The 21,337-nt window shown below is 35.3% G+C and overlaps 1 protein-coding gene and 1 long non-coding RNA gene across 2 annotated transcripts in view; one reads left to right on the top strand and one right to left on the bottom strand.

Annotated features, from left to right (window-relative positions):
• LOC149796804 (uncharacterized) overlaps positions 1 to 14,377 on the bottom strand; it is a 34,153-nt gene extending 19,776 nt beyond the window's left edge. Inside the window, exon 1 of the long non-coding RNA XR_016421463.1 lies at positions 14,272 to 14,377. This is a non-coding gene — a long non-coding RNA (uncharacterized LOC149796804). The remainder of the gene's footprint in view (positions 1 to 14,271) is intronic.
• LOC149796805 (uncharacterized) lies at positions 204 to 1,952 on the top strand. Its single transcript, XM_089960281.1, has one exon. It carries the CDS (start codon positions 261 to 263, stop codon positions 1,626 to 1,628), a length of 1,368 nt encoding a protein of 455 aa, XP_089816407.1. The 5' UTR covers positions 204 to 260; the 3' UTR covers positions 1,629 to 1,952.
• Positions 14,378 to 21,337: the final 6,960 nt, after the last annotated feature.

Raw genomic sequence — 21,337 nt, 5'->3', positions numbered from 1 at the left:
ATATTTAATAAATCCTTTATTCAAGTACATTGCTATCATAATAAGCGAGTTCATGGAGGGTGTAATTAAACTTGATGCCATATCTAATTCCTCATCAAGGTCATGCATGACAGCGTTTGCTGGACTTAGCCATTGATTATACTTCACTGTTTAGCGCAATGTGAGCTTGAAAAGGCAATCCATAGCACGGGGATCAGTTGATAGATTCACAGTGAGGAGTAAAGCGCACCTGATGATCAGATCACACCGTTGCATACAACATGATGAATTCACGGACAGAGAAAAAGTACGTTTTATTGATTATTATATTGACTTCCATTCTTCTGTATCAAACATACTATCTCATCAATCGATTTGGACACCAGACCCGCATGATCAATCAAAAAGTGGAGTCAGTGTGCACCAACAATTTACACATTGGTAATTCGGTACAAAACTTGGACAAGAGATCTGAAATTAAGCTTTTGGATCCTAAAAGGACTTTTTTCTCTGGAAAGCCTTTCCGTAAAGTTCCAACGAATCTGGAATTTGATCAAGATGTATATTTTGTCCATGATAACAAAAGAAATTGCAAAAATTGGGCAGTAGTTACAACAATTTTTAAGCCATCAGAATCCGTTCGGTACATTGTTGATAAACCCGAATGGTGTGTGGTTATAGTCGCCGACAAGCAAACCCAGTCTGGGGATTCCTATATGTCTGAACTTGGATACAAAGGAGAACATGTTGTATTTCTTGCACCTGATGATCATGAGAGGTTGTATCCTGCGATATCAAAGGCGTTACCATGGAAACACTTTGGCAGAAAGAATATTGGTTATATCTATTCTATTCACCATGGTGCTGAGTATATATGGGATTTTGATGATGATAATGTTGGTATAATCAACTTAACAATGATTACAACAAAGACAAATTTCAGCTATTTAATTCCGTGTTCTGGATTGTCAAACACATTGATTAACCCTTACCCATACTTCGGTGTCGATGAAACTTATTCATGGCCTAGGGGATTCCCTTTGGAGGAAATACGTAATCCCATTGTGACTCCAGTATTATGTAAATCAAATGTTCCCATGACAATTGGTGTGATCCAATCATTGGCTAATAAACAACCGGATGTTGATGCTATATATAGATTGACGCGCGACAATCCCTTTGATTTTAAAGCTTCTTTGAAAAGCCATCAACCCCTTATGGTCCCCAAGGGTTCATACACTCCATTCAATGCCCAAGCAACATTATGGGCAAAGCCAGCCTTCTTCTACATCCCCCTCCCAGTCAGCGTGGATGGGAGAGTCAGCGATATTTGGAGAAGCTACTTGGCTGAGTATTTTTTTCACAGGGACAATATAAAGTTAATATTTTCGCCACCTTATGTGCGGCAAGACAGAAATCCCCATAATCTTTTGAAAGATCTTGACGCTGAAAATGATTTGTACATGAGAAGTAAAGTGCTCATACATCTTTTATCACAGCTTTCTAGTACAAACAGTTCTCTGGGGCTTCAACAGTTATATGAGGAACTTTATAAGAGAGGATACATCGAATACGAGGACCTTAACTTTATCCATGCTTGGGTCAAAACGGTGGAAGCGTTTTTTAAAGAAAAAGAAGCTAATGTTTAGAATGAGTAAGTGCAACTTTAGCCCGTTTGAGGTTTTGTTTATTCGCTTTAAGAGGAGAATAATCTCGAGATCGCGAAGCTTTGAACATTACTAATAAACCATTTCGTATAATTGGCTCTAATTTTATAATAATTTATGCAAGTTTACCGTGGTGTACGATTTTGTTTGTAGTTCAAAAGTATTTCTGCGTCATGTAAGTGGAAGTAGAAATCTTATCATGCCATTAGTTATAATGTATCAGCTATTGACAGTATAGTGATTATTTTGAATAACACATACATACTAATTTTGTTTAATAAATAAATGAAGACTGGGTTTCAGGAAAAGGAAAACATTTTGGTTTGTGTTAATATGTTGCTTATTTACAACATCAAAATTTGCAATACTTTCTAAAAAGAAGGTCGGTGTCATATTTGTCTAAACTCTAGCATGCCTCCCACCTTCACGTTTACTTTTACTGCAGATTCCAAGGGAACAAATAGAGATAATCTGAACGGATATAATTATATGCATTGTATTTAAAAGACTCATTATGAACAAGACATCATTTGTTTCAGTTATTATTTAAAACTAAGTTAATCTCCCATCCTAGGTCTGGAATAGAAAGGCAAACAAAATCTTCAAATATTGAGAATTTAAAAGAACGTTTGAACAAAGAAAATAAAAAAGTAAATAAATATTTGGGATGCAGCCTCGAGTTTCGAACCCGCGACCTCTTGTTGGCAGCCGGATTGCCCACCCTAGGACCGCAGGCATAAAAAAAAAAACTTTTACATTAAAAAGTAAACATTGGGATGCACGACTTAAATAAATAAATAAATAAATTTATTGTATGTCAAAATCATAATTCTAATTTATTTAAAATAACATACAAGATATTAAAGGATGATGACATTAGAGCAAGCTTATGAAAGGAAAACAAAGACTTTGCCTATTCGATATTTCAGATTATATGTATGTACATCTGTAGTGTTGGTCAGAATCTAATCAGCAATCTACGCTTTGCATTTACATTATAAAACTCAATGTCTAAATTCAGTGAGAATAACGTTCCTTATTTTTGGAACCGATATAGTCAGTGATGCGATGATATGGAAAGATCTAGATCGTGGAATAGCAATTTATCGGCTTGAAGAGGAAAAAATGCATTTAAAATATCAGTGTCAATGGATAATATAATACAAATAGAAACATATATCAAGAAGAAATATAATTATATTTAGACCGTACGTTTTTCTTGCATATTCATATGGATAAATGTCGTTGTAAAACTGCATAAATAAATATTTAATTCCATGTTAAAAACACATCATATGCCATGCTTTGTTTTAATTCTGACGATGAACTTAATATTCATCCGGAAGTGCTGGAAGAAATACATTTTTTTTATTACACCTAACTGAATTTTAATCAGGCGTCGTGATCAGAAATGTTATTTTACATGTATCTGGCCTCAGGGTATTCTTCCGCATTATTTATCAATGTTAATAGCTATGGACGTGAAACAGTGAAGTATTAGACTCACACGTTGGTGTCTAATGCAGAATTTGTGTTGTTGACATTTTTGGGTTCTTGCAAAAACCTGATGAAAAAAGATTCAGGATGAACCAGATATAACCATATGATGATAACTAAAATGGACGAATCATTATCATGCAATAAAATAATCCAACTTTGAAAAGCAACGGAATGTATCTAATGAATATAGTTTTAAAGGGTAAAGTTAGCAGACACAGAGCTATACACGTGTGTTCATTGGCAAGCAAACGCATATTCTTCATGAGAAACGGCACTTCTGCTAAAGCTCGTGCCGTTCTCTTACCGTCGTAGGCAAACCAATTCTTTTGTAAACAAATCAGTGTCGTGCTCTATGCAAGCCTCAACTTTACTCCTAATGAAGAACAAGATATTAGCTTTCTCGAAACAATCACCAATTTGTTGCACACCACGTAACGTGGAATGTTGTTTCTTCTACTGTCGTCTTTACAACTCCGAGTAACTACTAAAACATGGCGAAAATATTAAAGTATTTTCTTTAGCCTTTAAGACGTTATATATCCTCTTCACCTCTTGATATTTGTGTGGGTACTTTCACATTTATTCCATTGAATCATGACTGTCATTACTGAACATGACTCAATACATGTAGTATGAAATATGTGGGCAGAAAATGTGTTGATGGCATCTCCCTCTCTCTCTCTCTCACACACACACACACACACACCACGCATGATTACTGAATAAAGTGTACGTTTTAGATCTTAAGCTTTACAATAATGAGGTAAATAAGGCTGGAACAAAATATAATAAGAACGATATCAATAACGTGACACAATTTCAAATTAAGTATATTCACATCTGCTCTTATTCACGAGAAATGTGTGACGACATATGGTGTCGTTGCAGATATTCACAAAGATAAGAAGCTTATTTCAAAATGATTTTAACGTTACGGAAGCTGTAGTTTCTAAGAACACTTCAATCAATCATTGTTATCGGTTGTGATCATTACATAAGGTAGAAACGCCCAATGTGGTTAATTGATTTAGTTGACTGCAAAAAAGCCTCGTGTGATCCAATTGTTATCGCTACATCTTGCGTACGTTGCTAGAAAGAAGGACTGATGACTGTGGACATCACTGTGGACATTTGGACTTATTATTTAAATACACGAGTCCTTAGGATACAATAAGGACCAGTATCATGCGCACAATGCTTACTCCAAGAAGAGAGAGAAACATAATTGACAGATGTATTTCATGTAATGATTTCGTAACAATAAAATAATAAAAGTGCTCAAATTTCGTCCAACCATTAATAATAATAATAATAATAATAATAATAATAATAATAATAATAATAACTTTTCATATTTAGTATTATAATATACATCTGTTAAGAGTCACTCAAACCACGATTAATGTGTCCACTGCTGGCAGTAGTAGAAAGCTGTATTTATATTTTAGTGATATACACTGCAGGCAACATTATGTTGCACACAGTTTCATCAAACGATATGCAATATCGTTATAGAAGGACTAAAAACAAAAAAGCTTCGAACCAAGAAAATAAAAAGCATTAAAATTTTATCAGCACAAAACAACTATGCAAACGGTTGAGAAACTTGCAACCAGTTATAACGGAAAAATGTAGAAGAAGAGAAAAGGAAGAATTACAATTTTAGGAGGATAAGATATCTACCATTTAAATCTAGTTTTGATATTGTCCGCCTACACAGTTGATATTCCGTAGCATGCATATCTCTATATATGGAAGTTAAAAGTCAAAACCCCATCTTACACTATAAATAAAGTAACGTGCAAAATAGTAGAGGATGATATCAATAAGGAGACGTAATGAGGGATGAACAAATATATTCACGCTAGTAAATCCAGATATATGCAGGAGTGGCCAGAATGTAATCATCAGTCAGGGATATAATATTTAACATAAATTTGAATTTCTAAACAAAAAGGAAATACATTTTTTTCTCTTCAAATTTCAAAAGGTTAGGCAGCCATTTGTAGAACTGCAAAGAGTGAAATTATGGCATCAAAATACAAATACGCACATGCAATCACGCAAGCAAAATAAACCGCTCCATATCTGTTTGTTTTTTTAGAGTTCTTTGCAACTCCAATTAGCAAGTATTAGCTAAATGTAACATGCATTATGAAACATATTTGCTGCAGTCATCTCTCTCTCTCTCTCGTGGTATAACATACTATGTGTGGTTGCAGGAATAAGGAACTATTAAAAAGTTGACTGACTGACTGACTTGTTCGATTAAAGTCGTGTTCGTCCTTTCAGACATGTACGACTGCTTTATGCACGCTTAGAGTGCTATTTAATTACTCCTGGAGGAAGGAAAGAGAGCCACATCCCCCAGGCTTTAATGTGTTCATGTAACACTTATTAATTCTAGCCTTCAGGTTGTAGGACTATTATTTTTTTATTTTTTGGAGGGTTCTCTCTCCTTTTGATCTTTACAGACCATTTAGGGAGGTCCTCCCGCCCTACATGTTTTGATTGGCATTCTGTATGTTTAGCTATCGTGTTATTGCTTTTTTGAATGTTAATTTTTTACAAAATTAAATTAAATTATATTTTATCCATATTTTTTTCAATGTATTCATCGTAGCTGAACCAAGGTTTTTCTTCTGTCTCTTGTTGTCTTTTTCTCCTTTCTTGTCTCTTCGCTTTCGTCTTTTTCTTAAGTGCTTTCCTTATATCTGGGCTTGTTTCCTGTTTCTCCATTGTTTGTAGCGATCTTGAGTCTTCGTTTGAATTTTGCTGCGGTATCTTGTTTATTTGGGTTATTTCTAATAGTCTGAGTGTTTGTGTTTTCTGAATCTGTTGTAATTTGAAAACTATAATTTCTGAGTCATTTTCTTGTAGTAGTGGCTCATAAAGTCGTTGTGATTGTATTGGTATCACTTCTTTTTCTTGTAGACTTCGTTTTGTTTGTTGTTGGTGTAGTTTGTTTTCTAGTTGTTGCCCAGTTTCAATATCTTGTTGGGTTAGCATGCTATTTTCTTGTTGACCTTCTTGTATCTGCATTTGTATTTGTTGTTGTTGTTGTTTACATCTCTGTAGTTCGTTTTCCTGGTCTCGAGTCTGTTGGTGTTGTTGTTGTTGACTTTTATTCTCTTGCTGGTCTATGTTTTCTGGTTGCTGTTGTGGTTTTTTTTCTTTTGTTGTTCTTCTTGTATATTTTCCATCACCTGTTGTTGCTGCCCTGTTGGTATCTTTGTTTGTTGTTGTTGTTGTTGTTGTTGCCTTCCATGTCCTCGTGTCTGTTTTGGTTGTTGCAGTTGAACATTTTGCCCTTGTTTTTCGTTTGCATTTTCTTTCTGTATTGTAGTTTCTCTCTCTTGTTGTTGTTGTATTTGTTCTATCCTTTGCTTTTTTGCTGCTTGTTTCGGTATTTCCTGTTCTTGTATTTGTTGTCCCTGTTCTTGTAAATGCTGTTGTTGTTGTTGCTGCTGCTCATCTTGTATTCTTGGTTGTTGTTGTTGTTGTTGTGGCTGCATATTTCCTTTTACTATTTGTCTACTGCTTGTTTTTGTTGATGTCATTTTTGGTCCTATATTTTCCGAATTCTGGGGACATTTGAATGGTGTGTGACCTGTATTCCCACATCTATTGCATGTTCTGTCAAATATGCATCCTTTATACCACGTCTTTGCTAAGAACCCGAAGATGTAAAAGGCTCTCTTTACTTTCTTCATATTACTTCTTTCTATTTCTAATATCCGTGTTCCGTCTAAAATTGACGTTGTTTCTATCATTCTATTCCTTGCTGAGCTAACAGGAATATTGAATTTTTCCTCAAAGCGCTTAACTATTTCTTCTGTTGGAATTTCCAGCGGGATGTCTGTAACATGTAATTCTCCTGTTCGTTTTTTTATCTCCCTTAGCAATGGTTCTGGTTCCTTTATTGTCACTCTTTCTTTCCCAATACACATTTCTCCATATGGTAAAATTGGTTTCTTCCCTTTCGGTCTTACTATGTAGCCTTTGTATCCGTTAGGGTTTATGGAGTATACTCTATTCATGCATTCTGGGTTGGCTATTTTCATGGCTATCATTACCGTGGTTAGACTAGGTATATTTTCTCTTTGTATGTGCCTCATATCTATTTCTTGTGTTCCTTCCCTGTATTTACATTGTAGGTAGCTTCTTTCATGCATCACTACTCTTTCCAGCTTGAAGAATTTCTCAAGGTAATTGACTTCTCTTCTGTTCGCCATATTGCCTCGTGTTGCACGTGTTCTGGTTTCGATTTCTTGTTTTTCCATGTTAATTTCCATTTGTTAATCCGTTTCTTTTTGATTTGCTATTTTGTATAAGTTGATTCTTTCTTACTCTTTGAGAGTTTCGGAGTCCGTAATGGACAGTATAGATAGTCCTGTGGGGGAATCCAGTGCTTCTAAACTGTTTGCTTTGTACGCGCCATTGCTTTAACTGACTGTACTTCTCAACAAGGAGTGTAAGAACTATTATGACTATTAGAGCCCTTAACAACCTGACTGAAGGGCTATTACATGAGAGGGAATAGCACCACACACACTCATGTTTTCAAGAGTTGGATTTAGTTGCGATTGAACGCACCAGGTGTCAACCCAAGCAGTATGTAACGTCCGCTACGATTGGTCGGCAGAGATGACGTCACATTAGGACACCCGGTTTTGTGACGGCTGGAAATAGTCCACATTCCGTCACTGGTACGATGTCCGAGCTAGGTAAAGGAGGTAAAGGTGCTCGGCAAGCCAGCCATGGATGCTGTATTCTCCCAAAACGACAGCCCGTACTTATTTCAATCAAGTCCAGTTTTGCTAATGGACAAAAATAATGCCAATGGTGTGTTAGCCACCTGTGCAATTAGTAAAAAGTCCAGCAAGTCTGAGAGTTTTCCTACTTCTTAATTAATCTATTTAATTCTAGTACGTAGTGTACTTTAAAATGTCCCAAGTATTCCTATCTAACTAATATGTCTAAGCGACATTTAAATAGTTTTGGTCACTGTTAGGTCATAAAAAGTTTTTAAGTTTGTTGTGGTAGTCCAATGGATCAAGTTTGTGCAAATATACTTTTATCAAGGAAGGATACCGAGCCAAAATGGTTCCCTAAAAATAAGAGGCAATTTGGAGCCCTTAAAAGAGCTTTCTAGGCAAACGTTCCCCGTTTGTCTTCAGTTTCCCTGCATTTCTTCGCTGTCCTTTGAAGTATATCGTGAAAGTGGAAACCATGGAGTGAAGAAATGAAGCAGGCTGCTTCCATAAGCTGCTGCAGTGGGTAGTCGGAGAAGGCTTCTTGGTAGAATTGGGTTAGAATTCTGACCCCATAGTGCCATTGTGCCGGTTGGGGTTTGAAGGTATCCAGTGAGCGCCAGGCGAGATATTTGGCTGCGTTGATGTAGTGTCCCGCCTTTTTGATGTCGTCAATTGCTGGTACCAGGCTCATATTCCGGTAGTTTGTGACTGTTTGGTAATTATCTTCTCCATCCTCCATTTCTTCTGTCCCTTGTTCAAATTCCTCACTTTCTTCAGCCTCTTCACCGCTAGAGGAAGATACATCTAAACCCACTGCTAGCGTGTGGGTGGAAGTTTCTGCTTCACGGGGTTCTGTTAGCCATTGTGCCTCAATGTTGCTGAGTATTATTTTCGCAATCTCTTGCTTGTTTCTTTTCACGTTGCTCAGCTAGTTGTTATTGTGTTGATAACGGATCGTGGTCCGATGTTATATGGTCAGTCTTTTTCTCTATCCTGGCCCCTTGTATTAGATTTGTAGGAGAGGTAGACTGCTGAAGAATGGTCATTTGGTGAGTCGTAGGACTGGAGTGGAGTGATAACTCGGTCTGATTTTGCTCCACCTGTTTCTGCCGTCTCCTCTTACGACTCTTGGGCCTTTTGTTTTTATCTGTGTCGTTGTCCCATACTAAGAGCAGAGTTCTTCGTTTAACCTGTGCTCTTATACTCCATCCTGAGGCAACTGTAAGTCCAAGTCCTTGGAGTGCACTCAGTACTTGAGCTGAGATTATGTCCGTCGCTAGCTCCATTGATTATCGTACGTGTTGCTTGCTTCTGTGTTGGAATTTACCAGTTGTTAAAGCTGCATTGTCTCAAACAATGTAATTTAAATCATGCCATTTCGTGATTGTGTAAGTCTTACAGTGAATATTAATGAAAAGGCTTTGAACTAAGGTGCACCAGACTTACCGGGGTAGATAAATAGTAAACATATAGTAATTAAGACTTCTGGCAGACTAGACAATAATTAACTGTAATTTCAGTTTTCAAATGCTATGATTGTAATTTCTCCACTCCATGCAAAACACTCATCTCTGGCCTACGACTCGCTGACCTGCCATTTCAAGCAAACGACTTTTCTCTGGCCTACGACTCGCTGACCTGCCATTCCACGCTGACTGGATTCTCCTCGCTGAACCACCAATCTTCACATACGTGGACCCGCCACTTCTCTCTGACCCCACTCCACAATGACCTGTTACTCCATGCTGAGGGGCCCCGAGTGGCCGAGTGGTCTAAAGCGCTCTCCGTTACGGATCACTACCATCTCACCTCTGTCTGCGTGGGTTCGAGTCTCGGATTCGGACAGTGTGGATATGTGAGAAAGCTTGCCAGTAGCTTCTCGAGGGTCGGTGGTTCTTTTCGGGGTTTTCCCGGGTTCTTCCTCCACCATTAATACTGGCCGCCATGTATAGCCTATCGTGTGTTGAAAAATGGCGTTAAACCCTACAACAACAACAACAACAACTCCATGCTGACCTGCGTCTCCACACCGACCTGCGACTCCACGCTGACCTGCAATTCATGTTTGATCTGTCACTTATCAGCTACTTTAACGCTGCTACGTTAATCCGCAACAATACAAATACACAACATTGATATAGTGCACCAGAAACTCTTTTAGTTTAAGCCATAATAAATGAATTAACGCGTACAATTATAATATGATCTAATGAATCTAATGAATAGATGTATGTAAAGGAATGATTATAATGCATCTATTTATCTATAGAAACTATGTTTGGTCCCTGCATATTCCCTTTTCGGTTTAGTTACTGTATTAAGATATTTTTCCCTATTATATAATACTATGTTAATTGACCGCCCTAACGAGGGAATAAACATATTAAAAAAAACGAGACGAGTGAGTGTAAAAGGACGTTTGAAGATAAAATAAAAATAAAAATTGCAAGTGGCAGACACGGAAAGAAAGATACACGTGAGAGTTCATAATTAATATTTTCAATTTATTTTATTGTTTACATCTGGTGTCGGATACGTGTTAAGCTCATTTCTAGACCTTCACTATAACACTTGTTTCAAATTGATAACTGTAAATCAATCTTAATATTAATGATGTTGTTGTTGTTCTTGTTTAACGCCATTTTTCAGCACACGATAGGCTATACATGGCGGCCAGTATTAACGGTGGAGGAAGAACCTGGGAAATCCCCAGAAAGAACAACCGACCCTCGAGAAGCTACTGGCAAGCTTTCTCACATACCCACATTGGCCGAATCCGAGACTGGAACCCACGCAGACAGAGGTGAGATGGCAGTGATCCGTAACGGAGAGCGCTTTAGACCACTCGGCCACTCGGGGTCCCGAATATTAGTGAAGAGAATGACGTAATTCTATTTGTTTTTATGCTACGTAATAGTATAAAGTGTTTAATTACATGTATATTGACACATATAACATTCCAACAGATTGTTATATTCACGTAATAAAGTCTTTGGTTTCTGCACGTCTAACTCACAATCATTTTCAGTTTTGACGTCATCACCCGAATGGTATTCGTGCTTTTTTCGTCTTATCTATGAGGTATCACGCTAATTATGACTTTTATTCAACTATAAATCATCAGCAACGTGCCTCAATCTGTTAAAAGTATAAAATCTAACTCCATTAACTTCCAAAACAATCGTCGTGAAATAAACAGGGAACTCTGAAATAATGCAAGGGGTCAATTTTGTAGTTTTTCATGCATCAATTTCTAAACCGGCTGAATATTTTGTTAAACATCAAGGTACCATATTCTTTGTAACAGTCGCCTAGATCACCCGAGTGTTAAAATGAATCACAGCACAAATACTTAGTTATAATCGTCATCAATATTGAACTTGGATTGAAACGACGTCCGCATGTATGAATGTAGTTACCGAAATAAAAGTACTGATTATAATGACAAAATTGTATATGTATTATTGCATCACAACAAAAAGCACTCGTAAAGAAAATATATGGTACGAAAATAAAGCCAAATTATTTCAAAATCTGTTCAACTCCCACATCAGTCAGTTTAAGACTCCGGTCCTAATTATGTAACGACATCATTAGTACATTAAATAGATATGGCAGGTGATGATAATGGTAATGACAACACAAGTAAATTCTCGCCCTAAGCAAAATAAGCTTCAGTTAGTACTGATAACATTTGAATCTACATAATGCGTTCTGCAACAGTATTCTTGCATATGCAATTTCCTGAGATATAGTTTATTTGCTTCATTGGTCTGCGTTTATTTGTGTGTGTTTCACTGTAAGATAAATGTTTCGTGATGTCCATATGATTGTTGGGTTTGGAAACCGTTATGCCTACAACCAACCCTTCCTAAGCAGTACAATCCACAATGACTGTTGCTAAAATTTAAACTGAAGTAAGAGATCAATAACAGTATAATTGCATGACACATTCTACTCGATTTCAATCGGAGAAATCCATGCAAAAACTCCTCCTGTGTGGCACGAATACGAGTTTGCTTTGAATATTGTTTAATTGGATCGTTTATTAGATATTGTGAATACAAATAGGAGAGGAGTGCGCGAAATGATAAGGAGGGAAACTTATAACGGAGTCAGACACGCGTACACGTTTACTTAGAAGTAGCTACCACACTGTATCTATATACCCATTTGGATGTATGTCTCTATGCTTGCATGTATGTATGCATGTACGAATGCCTGTCCGTCTGTCTCTCCATGATTCTCTGTATATCTCTATCTGTATATCTCTCCCGCTATTTAAACACGTTTTAACAGATCTATGGTATGCACTGGTTGTGTCCTTTGTGTTAGCTAGCTTACGCTGAATTTGGGCCACTTCGGGTCTGAAAGGTATTCACAAAATTAAGGATATAAAAGAGATCATATCGAATGTTGCCCTCTTTTTGTGTGTGCAACGCATGAGATAAATACTACACTATGTCTGACCATTTGTTGACCGTACTCCAGGCTCTTTGCTTTTATGACTATATGTATCTCTTGAATCGATGTTGGTGAGAATGCAACGGACCGAGCATTATTCTGAGTAGTTTTCATTATATGTGAGAGACAGACAAAATATATGAGAGAGAGAGAGAGAGAGAGAGAGAGAGAGAGAGAGAAATACAGTCGCAATTAAATTCCCTCGTTTTCACTCAAATGATGATCAACCTTGTAACTGTTCAACTGGTAAACACCTTAGCTTTCTTATTAAACTGTAAATATTCTGATTAAAACGTTCAGTGTACACATGGTCACCAACGTGATGAATAACGTCTATTGCGCCCAGCGAGATGTTTTTTTTTTTTTCACCTATGCTATTATGATAGGATATAAAATACTGATTATACTGAATATTCGTAACATTGTAAAGAAAACCAAGTATATGTTCATAATACAAGCAAAGCAAGAATATATCAACATGAACCCTATACATAGATACATACATACATACATACATACATTACGTTGCACAAATCAAACTAGGAGATCAAAACTCTATCAAGCTTAACTATAGCTCTACAGAAGCACTAAGCTTCGCACAAACATATATAGACCAAATATGGCAAGGTTTTGGAACTCCTCCACAAAAGGTAAAAAGCACCATGAAACCCAAAAACCGTAGATAGGAACATACAGCTACCTAGGGGTGCCTATTTAGAACAGAAAACCATAAACAGGATAATAACTGGAAAAACTAAACTTGCAAGCAGTTTTGGAAGTTTATAGGACCCAAACCAGCAACCATTAACTGCTTTAATTGCCACACCACTGAAAATCTACACCATGTATTCAACATATGCCCAAAATATCAACCCGCTCGGAAAATATTTATCAAAAGCTAAAAAGAGATTGGATCACCACACACATACCCAGAGTTACTTATGGACTCTAATAAAAATAAACAATCACCATATAAAAATATAAATAAATTCATAGACTCAGCAGGACTTAGGAACAAAATATAAAAACTATCCCCACAAAACCAAACGACCCAGTAACTAGCTAAATAAATTTAGAAGCCACCACATAAAAACCCATAACATATCATTCAATTTTATAAAAGTATTAATAAATAATTCACTTACGAAGCACCTATAAAAAACTAAGAAAACCGCAAAATCGGATCCCCTAGATGTCCTTAACGAACCGAGTAATCAGCTAGGACTCCGGTCCTAGATGTCTTTAACGAACCGTGTAATCGGCTAGGACTCTGGTCTCTTGCTAAATAAAGTATAAATAACATTCAATCTCTAAAAACATTAATAAATAAATAACTTAAAGAGGCAATATCTAAAAACTTATAAATAACATAACGTAGGAAGCACACCCTAAACACATCGACTAGTAATACCATAATAACCTTGAAAATCTCTCTTCATACATGATTCCTGCTAAGAACCTCTATAAACAGCAAAGAACATTCCCCCCCCCCCTTTTTTAGAACATTTTGAAGAAGAAAAAATAAATCGAAAAAAAAAAATCGCAAGAAACACCAGGCAAATGCAACAAGAAACCAGCGATGTAAAGCAAGCAGGACCGTTCCCGAGCTCTCCTTCCCACTAATGACAGCCATCCATTCAACTGTAGGGACCTTTATGGACCCACAGATTGAGGCCAAACTATCAGGGTTCCTTGAATCCATAAAAGCCTGGGGGAGGTGGCACCATTCCCTTCCCCAGGAACAACTAGCAGGCTGCGGTGCAGTCAGAAAAAGTGGCACATGCACAATTGTGCGCACGCCACTATAATTAAACTCAACAACAACAACAACCTAATCATTAAAAGCTGCAATTATTTGCAGCCACTTGTTGCTGCAGTCGTCGGTCTATATTGTATACACTTACCGGTATGTCTCGTGGCTGTAGAGCTACCGTTGGCTGAAGGGTTCTTTTGTGACATGTACATTATATTTCCGGAGAAAATCTTATGTTTGGCGACTTGTAAATCCACGTGGAATAGTAGAACTATCTGTCTTGTGATTTTGTTTAAAATTTTGCGCTATATATGGTTGTCACCAGTTACACGTATGTGTCTAAAGTGTACCCAGGATTGTTCCGGAATGATTTTCAAGCACCAAAATAGCACATTTTAATGAACAGGTGAAATCATACCCACGTATCGTCAATCACTATCAATACAGATTTGGGGGGTTGATTCATCGGACTAGAATGTGACTGGAGAAAGAATAAATTATATAGGTATTTTATGTCAGTGTTCTACACTTGTCTCACAAATTAAATGTTTCTCAGTATACCTAGAATACGGTTGGAAAACTCATTCCATAACCTAGTAACAAAATTATGTTACTAAAACGCAAGTACACTATTTATTTCCAAGAGATCCTTAGGTACTGTACGTGAAAATTGTATACCAAATAAAGTGAAGTCAGTGGCCTACTTTTGTATTAACCTATGGTGACAGGCTTCTGCACTATCTTTCCTACTTCTGATAGTGATTGCTTTTGTCTAAGTAAATTTGAGTTTCAAACTAGAACTAATAGTAAGTAAAATTAATGTAAAGGTTAAAAGCTATCGATCTCGATTTCAAGTAATATTATCTGCAACCACTTACATAAATATGTATTTCCTTACTCTGAGAACGGAACGATTTAAGAGATTATAAATGAGCTAATTCACGAATAAGCATGAAAGACGAATTCGAGGAGATACTTCGTAAGAATACAATTCGAAGACATATGAAATACATACTGCATTATTGTTTTTATACAAAACACAAACACTTACAGATCCTTTTGGGTGGACAAGAAACACCTACATCACAAACACTCTTAGATATAAACAGGGTGTCACTTCTAAGTCCTAACCAGCTGTATGTGCTGGGATGGGGCTAAGGAGTGTCAACAACAAGTCTACATATGGTATGTAGTATTAGTATGACCGATTTCTGCGGTACAGATTGAGGCTTTATTCGGTAATATGTTCCAATGGTGAGAAATCTGTACCTAAGACTGAGTAAGGTGTTCTCCTTCTAGTCAATGCTACTATATTTTACTGCTGGACACCAGCTATAATCGCCTAATGAGGAACATAAATACTGTATCCACTTCGGGTTGCTAAGCTTTGAAAAATAAAAACAATAGGACATTGCCCTATCAATTAGTTTAAGGAATGCATAGAATGAATACTGTTAATGAACGAATATTAGACGGGCGTGATTAGCCAAATTGAATTTTAAGTTTCGGTTAATTTTATGACCGTTTTATTTTTCGCGCTTTTTAATAATATTGATTCAAATGTAGGAAAATATTGAAACATATAAGGAGAAACTGGATCACATCATTCACAGCATAAGTCATTGAAACATTTTTATATGTAAAGTCCATTATGAAAATATTAAACTCTTTACTCTAGCTAATTTACGTTTGACAATTAAAAGATAATATAAATGCATTATTAAGTTAATTAACTATGCTTGACTCGGAGTTCGCATTCTTCTGTAATATGCATTATAGTAACAATTAGCATTCTTTCATCAATATACTCATAACTCCCTTTAAAAATCAGTTTTAACATCCATTAGTACTGACAATATTTGCATGGCGATACACTATGGTAATAGGTTTTGTAAAGAACGTTAAATGCTGATAAAGGGGGATTTAGTCAAATTCTATTTTGGATTATCTCCCATGGTTACACAAGTTATGACTCGTCGCAATAAAGTTGAGAAAAATCCAGTTTCATTGTTAACTGCTCTAAATGCAGTCTCGTCAATATTAATCCAAAAGCCTTAACTTTTCTATGCCACAGAACCAAATGGTCCAGGATTATTATTATTTTACATATTTTTTAAAAAAAATCTCTCGGAAGCTTACTTCAGACACCTAGACTCTGGAATGTTGCCATTTCACACGGTCGTGTAAGTCTATATGCAATTTATAATTTTACTCTTTGTCACATTTTTCATAAGCTTATTTAACTTATCTTATGCTGTCAAATCCATTTTCATTTACATCCTCAATTTTTTTAAAAATCGTTTTAGTCATATAATATCTATTTTCTAGGTGACCAATATATTTTGTTGATTTCTTGCCTTTTTTGCCACCCATTGTCGCTTGTCTGATTGATATTTCCACAAACAAACAAGTAACTGCTTTTTCCATAGCTTTCTATTTGGACTCTAATAAATCTAAAATGTAATTTTCAACTTGTATAATTTTCCACCACTATTATGTTTGTGTTGAATAATTCCATGGTCCCATTTTAATTTACATTTTTGTATATCTTAAAACACAGGAAAATACCTTACCCCGAAATTGCAATCTAAACAAAATGTAAAAGTAACGAATCTAACATATTTAGTCTTCAGTCCGAAAATAATACATTACTGTGTTATGTATATTTGATTTAATTATATCTGATTTAATATGTATTTATTTCAATTTAATTGTTTGTCAGTTTTATTTTTTAATTATCTTTCATTACATGATATTGTAATGTAAATTTATTCACTAGAGATGATACCATTTTTTAGAAAATATTTTGACCTTGACTGTTAGTTCATAAACACCAGGTGTTGATCTAAATCCTGACCTTGTTTCAGAATTTGTAGCAACCTTCGCAAACTAGTTCTATTTTTTTAATGATTGGTCCTTTCCATGGTGATGATGGGACTTTGTCTTTAAGATGTAAATTTTTTATTTTTTTTATTTCTTAGAGTAAAAATGATTGGTTTTCGTCAGGATCACACTGGGTAAACGTAATCTGTAAGAAGTACTTGCTTCTATAACCTTCCAGCAAATGATCAGGTGACCCCATGTTTACGTTTTAGAAAGATCACATGACCCACGTTTTGGAGAATTAATCTCAGTCGATGCCGGGCTGTTAAACTGTTAGTTATATCTTGTGCTGTTTGGAGTTATTTCAAATTATTTCGTTTGGAGTTATTTTTTCAAATTAATTGGATTCAAAAGGATTAATTCTGTTGTTTTTCTGATAAATACGTGTACTCATGTAATATTGTGGAACAATAACAGTTTTGTTATAAAACTTTATTCAGCTATCAGAAACCGAAATGATAATTCTTGTTTCTACAAGGAACTGTAGACTTCAACACTACATATTGCAGCATACGTCATCGTCTTCCATCTTAGATTCTTCGTCGGGATTCCAAGGTGAAATCAGTAGAACATTCTTGGATTATTTTTGGATTTGATTCTATAAAACCGTAAGTTAATATTTTTTTTCTTCATTTTTTGCAGAATTTTCATAGTGAAATAAATTATTGTATTTTTTCAAAGCTTGTTGTTTTCACTCTTTCTTGTGTTACTGTTTATTCGAACCTAAACAAGTGACATAAGAATTAATACATTATGTATACATTATTGATACATTATGTATACATTATTGATACATTATGTATACATTATTGATACATCATTTATATTTTAATAATGCATTATTTATATATTACTGATACATTATTAATACATTAATACTACACTATAGATACATTACTGACACATTATTAATACGGTATTATCAATTCCTACACATCAGTTTTTTCTTCAAATATTTATGACAGAGCTATTAAACTCCAGCACTAAGATTTTATAGAAAGTAATATGGTATATGGTGAGTATGAATGTAATGTGAATTTAATTCAAACAAAACCCATAAAAACACACCAAACAACAAGGAAATAAATAAAATAATTCCAATGCAAGCAGAAAATAAACACGCATAGCAAATAATGAAGCAAACTAAAGAAAACAAATCCAGCAAGAAACAGATCAACAAAAGAAATGGTCCTTAGAAATAAATTTCTTACCCCAGTCATTTGTGCCGTGCAGACGTTAGAAGTACTTCTGAAAAAATACATTGTATATATGTTATTTCACCAGACAGTATGACATACTTAGCATTTATGTTCAATGCGTTTAGCAAATTATCCGTGTCAGTAAAATACCCGTGGTCTATTGTTTTTGGTACCAGTTTCAGTCTGGTTCACTTATCCGTATTACCCCATGTACATATATATTTAAATTTAAATAAATAAATAATAATAATAATAATAATTATATTTATCATCATCGTCGTCGTCGTCGTCGTCATCATCATCATCATCATCATCATCAGCAGCAGCAGCAGCAGCATTAGATGTTTAGTGTATAAATAGTAATTAACTAATAAACTATAATTTAACAGAGGCAAGATAATGCACTTGCAACTTCAGCATCCACTTTTAGAGTATGAAACGTGTACAAGCCGAAACATAAAAACTTACATTCTCCAAAAAATATATGTGACAATCTATAGAGAATAATTTCTTTCTCTAGGTTAATATTAGACCAACAAGTAGATCTTCGCTTTTTTCTGAAATAGCTACCAGAAAGAAAGAAAGAAAAAAGCCATCGGAGATCTACACATTAGTCTACGTTAATACTAGATCTATTTCATAATGTGGTACCAAAAACTCTGGTGTGAATTCTGTAGGAGTGGCGAAACCACGAGTGAATATACATCGGTGTTTTTTTTTTTTTGTTGTTGTTGTTGCCACAAGATGAAATATATTCTGTATTTGCGTAGGAAAAGAAAATGTTCTTTTATTATATACAACACTTGCTCAAGAATAGAATCTTACGATATTAAGCTTTCTCTTCCGTTCAACATGACTACCCACACCACCTTTTCGTAAATTCACACCATTTTCATGGCTCATGATACAAATATACATGACCTAATAAAGCTGTAGGATTGGGTTGACCCAATCTGTTGCAGCAAATTTTATATTTTCCATTTTTTGAACTATGTGGCCTTATCTGAAAACGATGAAAGTCGGATTTGGCAATGCATCACGGCAAATTTATAGTTGTTGTCATGGAAGTAAGGGGAAAGAACTTCAGAGAGACAACAATGGTGTCTGGCCAAATTTCTTTATCAATGATTAATTTCCTTGGCATGAAGGGAATCCTTATATTTTCACATGTGAAAATATAAGGATACATTTTTCACATGTGAACATATAGGAATGAAATAAAATATGAAAAGTTAAATCGCCAATAAATCGTTACATTTCATTCTTCAGCATATAATTAAAGACAATAATTGTAAAATTGTTCATCAAGACTGATGAAATGACGAAATTTTGCAGATGTACCAACACAATGCCTCTGTATTATTACTAATACGTTATGACGACAACTGAAGCAAAAGCCTTAAAATAAAAATTAACGATACTGAACTTAAACTGGTAAAACTAGAGTAAAATCATAACCAAATTGTAATATCCGAAATATATTTTGTATTTCTTGGTTGGGAGGATATAAACATCGAAATAACAAAATTAAAATAATATGGCAAAATAATGGCCGTCCTAATACAAAGATAGGGAGAAGCAAATCAACAATTTAGTATACACATAAGGCATACATATATATCATACTTATATGGCATACACATATAGCATATGCATATAGCATACACATATAGCATAAATTTATAGCATACACATGAAGCATATACAGACAGCATACACCTATGGCACATAATGCATATACATATAGCATATGCATATAACATACACAAATGACATACACATATGGAACATATAGCATACACGTATAGAATACGCATAAGGAATACTCATATAGCATACACGTATAGCATATACATATATCATACACATATTGCATACACAGGGCGGCATGAAGACCTCAAGCCAAGAGAACACAGGTAGGGCCTATGACACAGAAAAAATCCAAAGACTCCGTGTCGGCGACGGAAGTGCATGTCATTCAAAAGCTAGAAAAGGGGAGAAAAACTGACAGAGTTCCTACAAGTATGACCCAAATTAAAAATATATAATGAGAAACCCGTGAAAATAAAATACCTATCTAAATAAATTTTTGTATTCCATGTTTTATTAATGTCTTACTGAAAAGCAAGTTCACCACTAAGAGGGGGATACAATAACACATAAAAACCTTTATACACTTTCGGACGCACTTTGAGGGTGGGGGGGCACCTAGAAGTCCAATAGCTTTATATAGCTTGCGGAACATCTATATACCCTTTATTTTATTTTCTTGTTTTATCGTTCGACTTAAATTTCTTAATTTAAAAAAAAATGCACATGCAAGGATTAGTTAGAAGCGAAACTGATCGATTAACCTAGATAGTTTCAGCCCTTACACAAACAAGGGGCGCATTTACAATAATAGCAGAACTAATAGCTCCACACAAGGACAAAACAGAGACTATGACAGAAGTCACTCAAGAACTGCGTATGGATCATATTAGGCAGGGCAAGGAAATCAGCTCTCCTCCCTAATGCGGGAGAGAGGGGAGTACAATCGCAAGTTCAATAGGCAAAGGCTGGAATGGGGAAACGAGGCCCATTGTCCAGCGCAAAAGGTAAGGGAGTAATAGTATAGACTGAGCCTTTTATGGGATAAATGAAACAATTTGGATGAACATAACCTATTGTAAACCTGATTTTATTTTATTTAGCTAAACACAATATTAACCTTTAGTTCTGAATATATATGCAATAACAAAGACTCAGAAAAATGATGTTTCTGATGATGTCAAATGGCTGAAAAGGGTTAAGTTTGTTAAGGAAAATCTTTCCATGTGCAAGTCTAAAGCTTTTTCTTTTCCCAGAACAAAACTGCATTGCAGTATAGAAGTCTATACCAATGTTCCACTTGTATTAGAGAAAACTATAAAAACCATTCACTGTTGGATAATTGATTTAATACTAAAAGAAAAGATATTTAATGAAAAAGATCACCGATGATCTTTAAGTTCACAAAGAAATATTTCCTATGAACTTAACTTAATAAAAATTTATTCTTTGAAATAGACCCCAAATTAACTCTTAGAACTGATTTATTTTTATTTTTTTATTTTTATCATTGCACAGTTCCTGTGGCCAAAGTGGTTAGAGCGT

Source organism: Sinohyriopsis cumingii, chromosome 6 (assembly GCF_028554795.1).
Source record: "Sinohyriopsis cumingii isolate HCF-2022 chromosome 6, ASM2855479v2, whole genome shotgun sequence".
Lineage (NCBI taxonomy): Eukaryota > Metazoa > Mollusca > Bivalvia > Unionida > Unionidae > Sinohyriopsis > Sinohyriopsis cumingii.
This window is presented reverse-complemented; position numbering and strand designations above follow the sequence as displayed.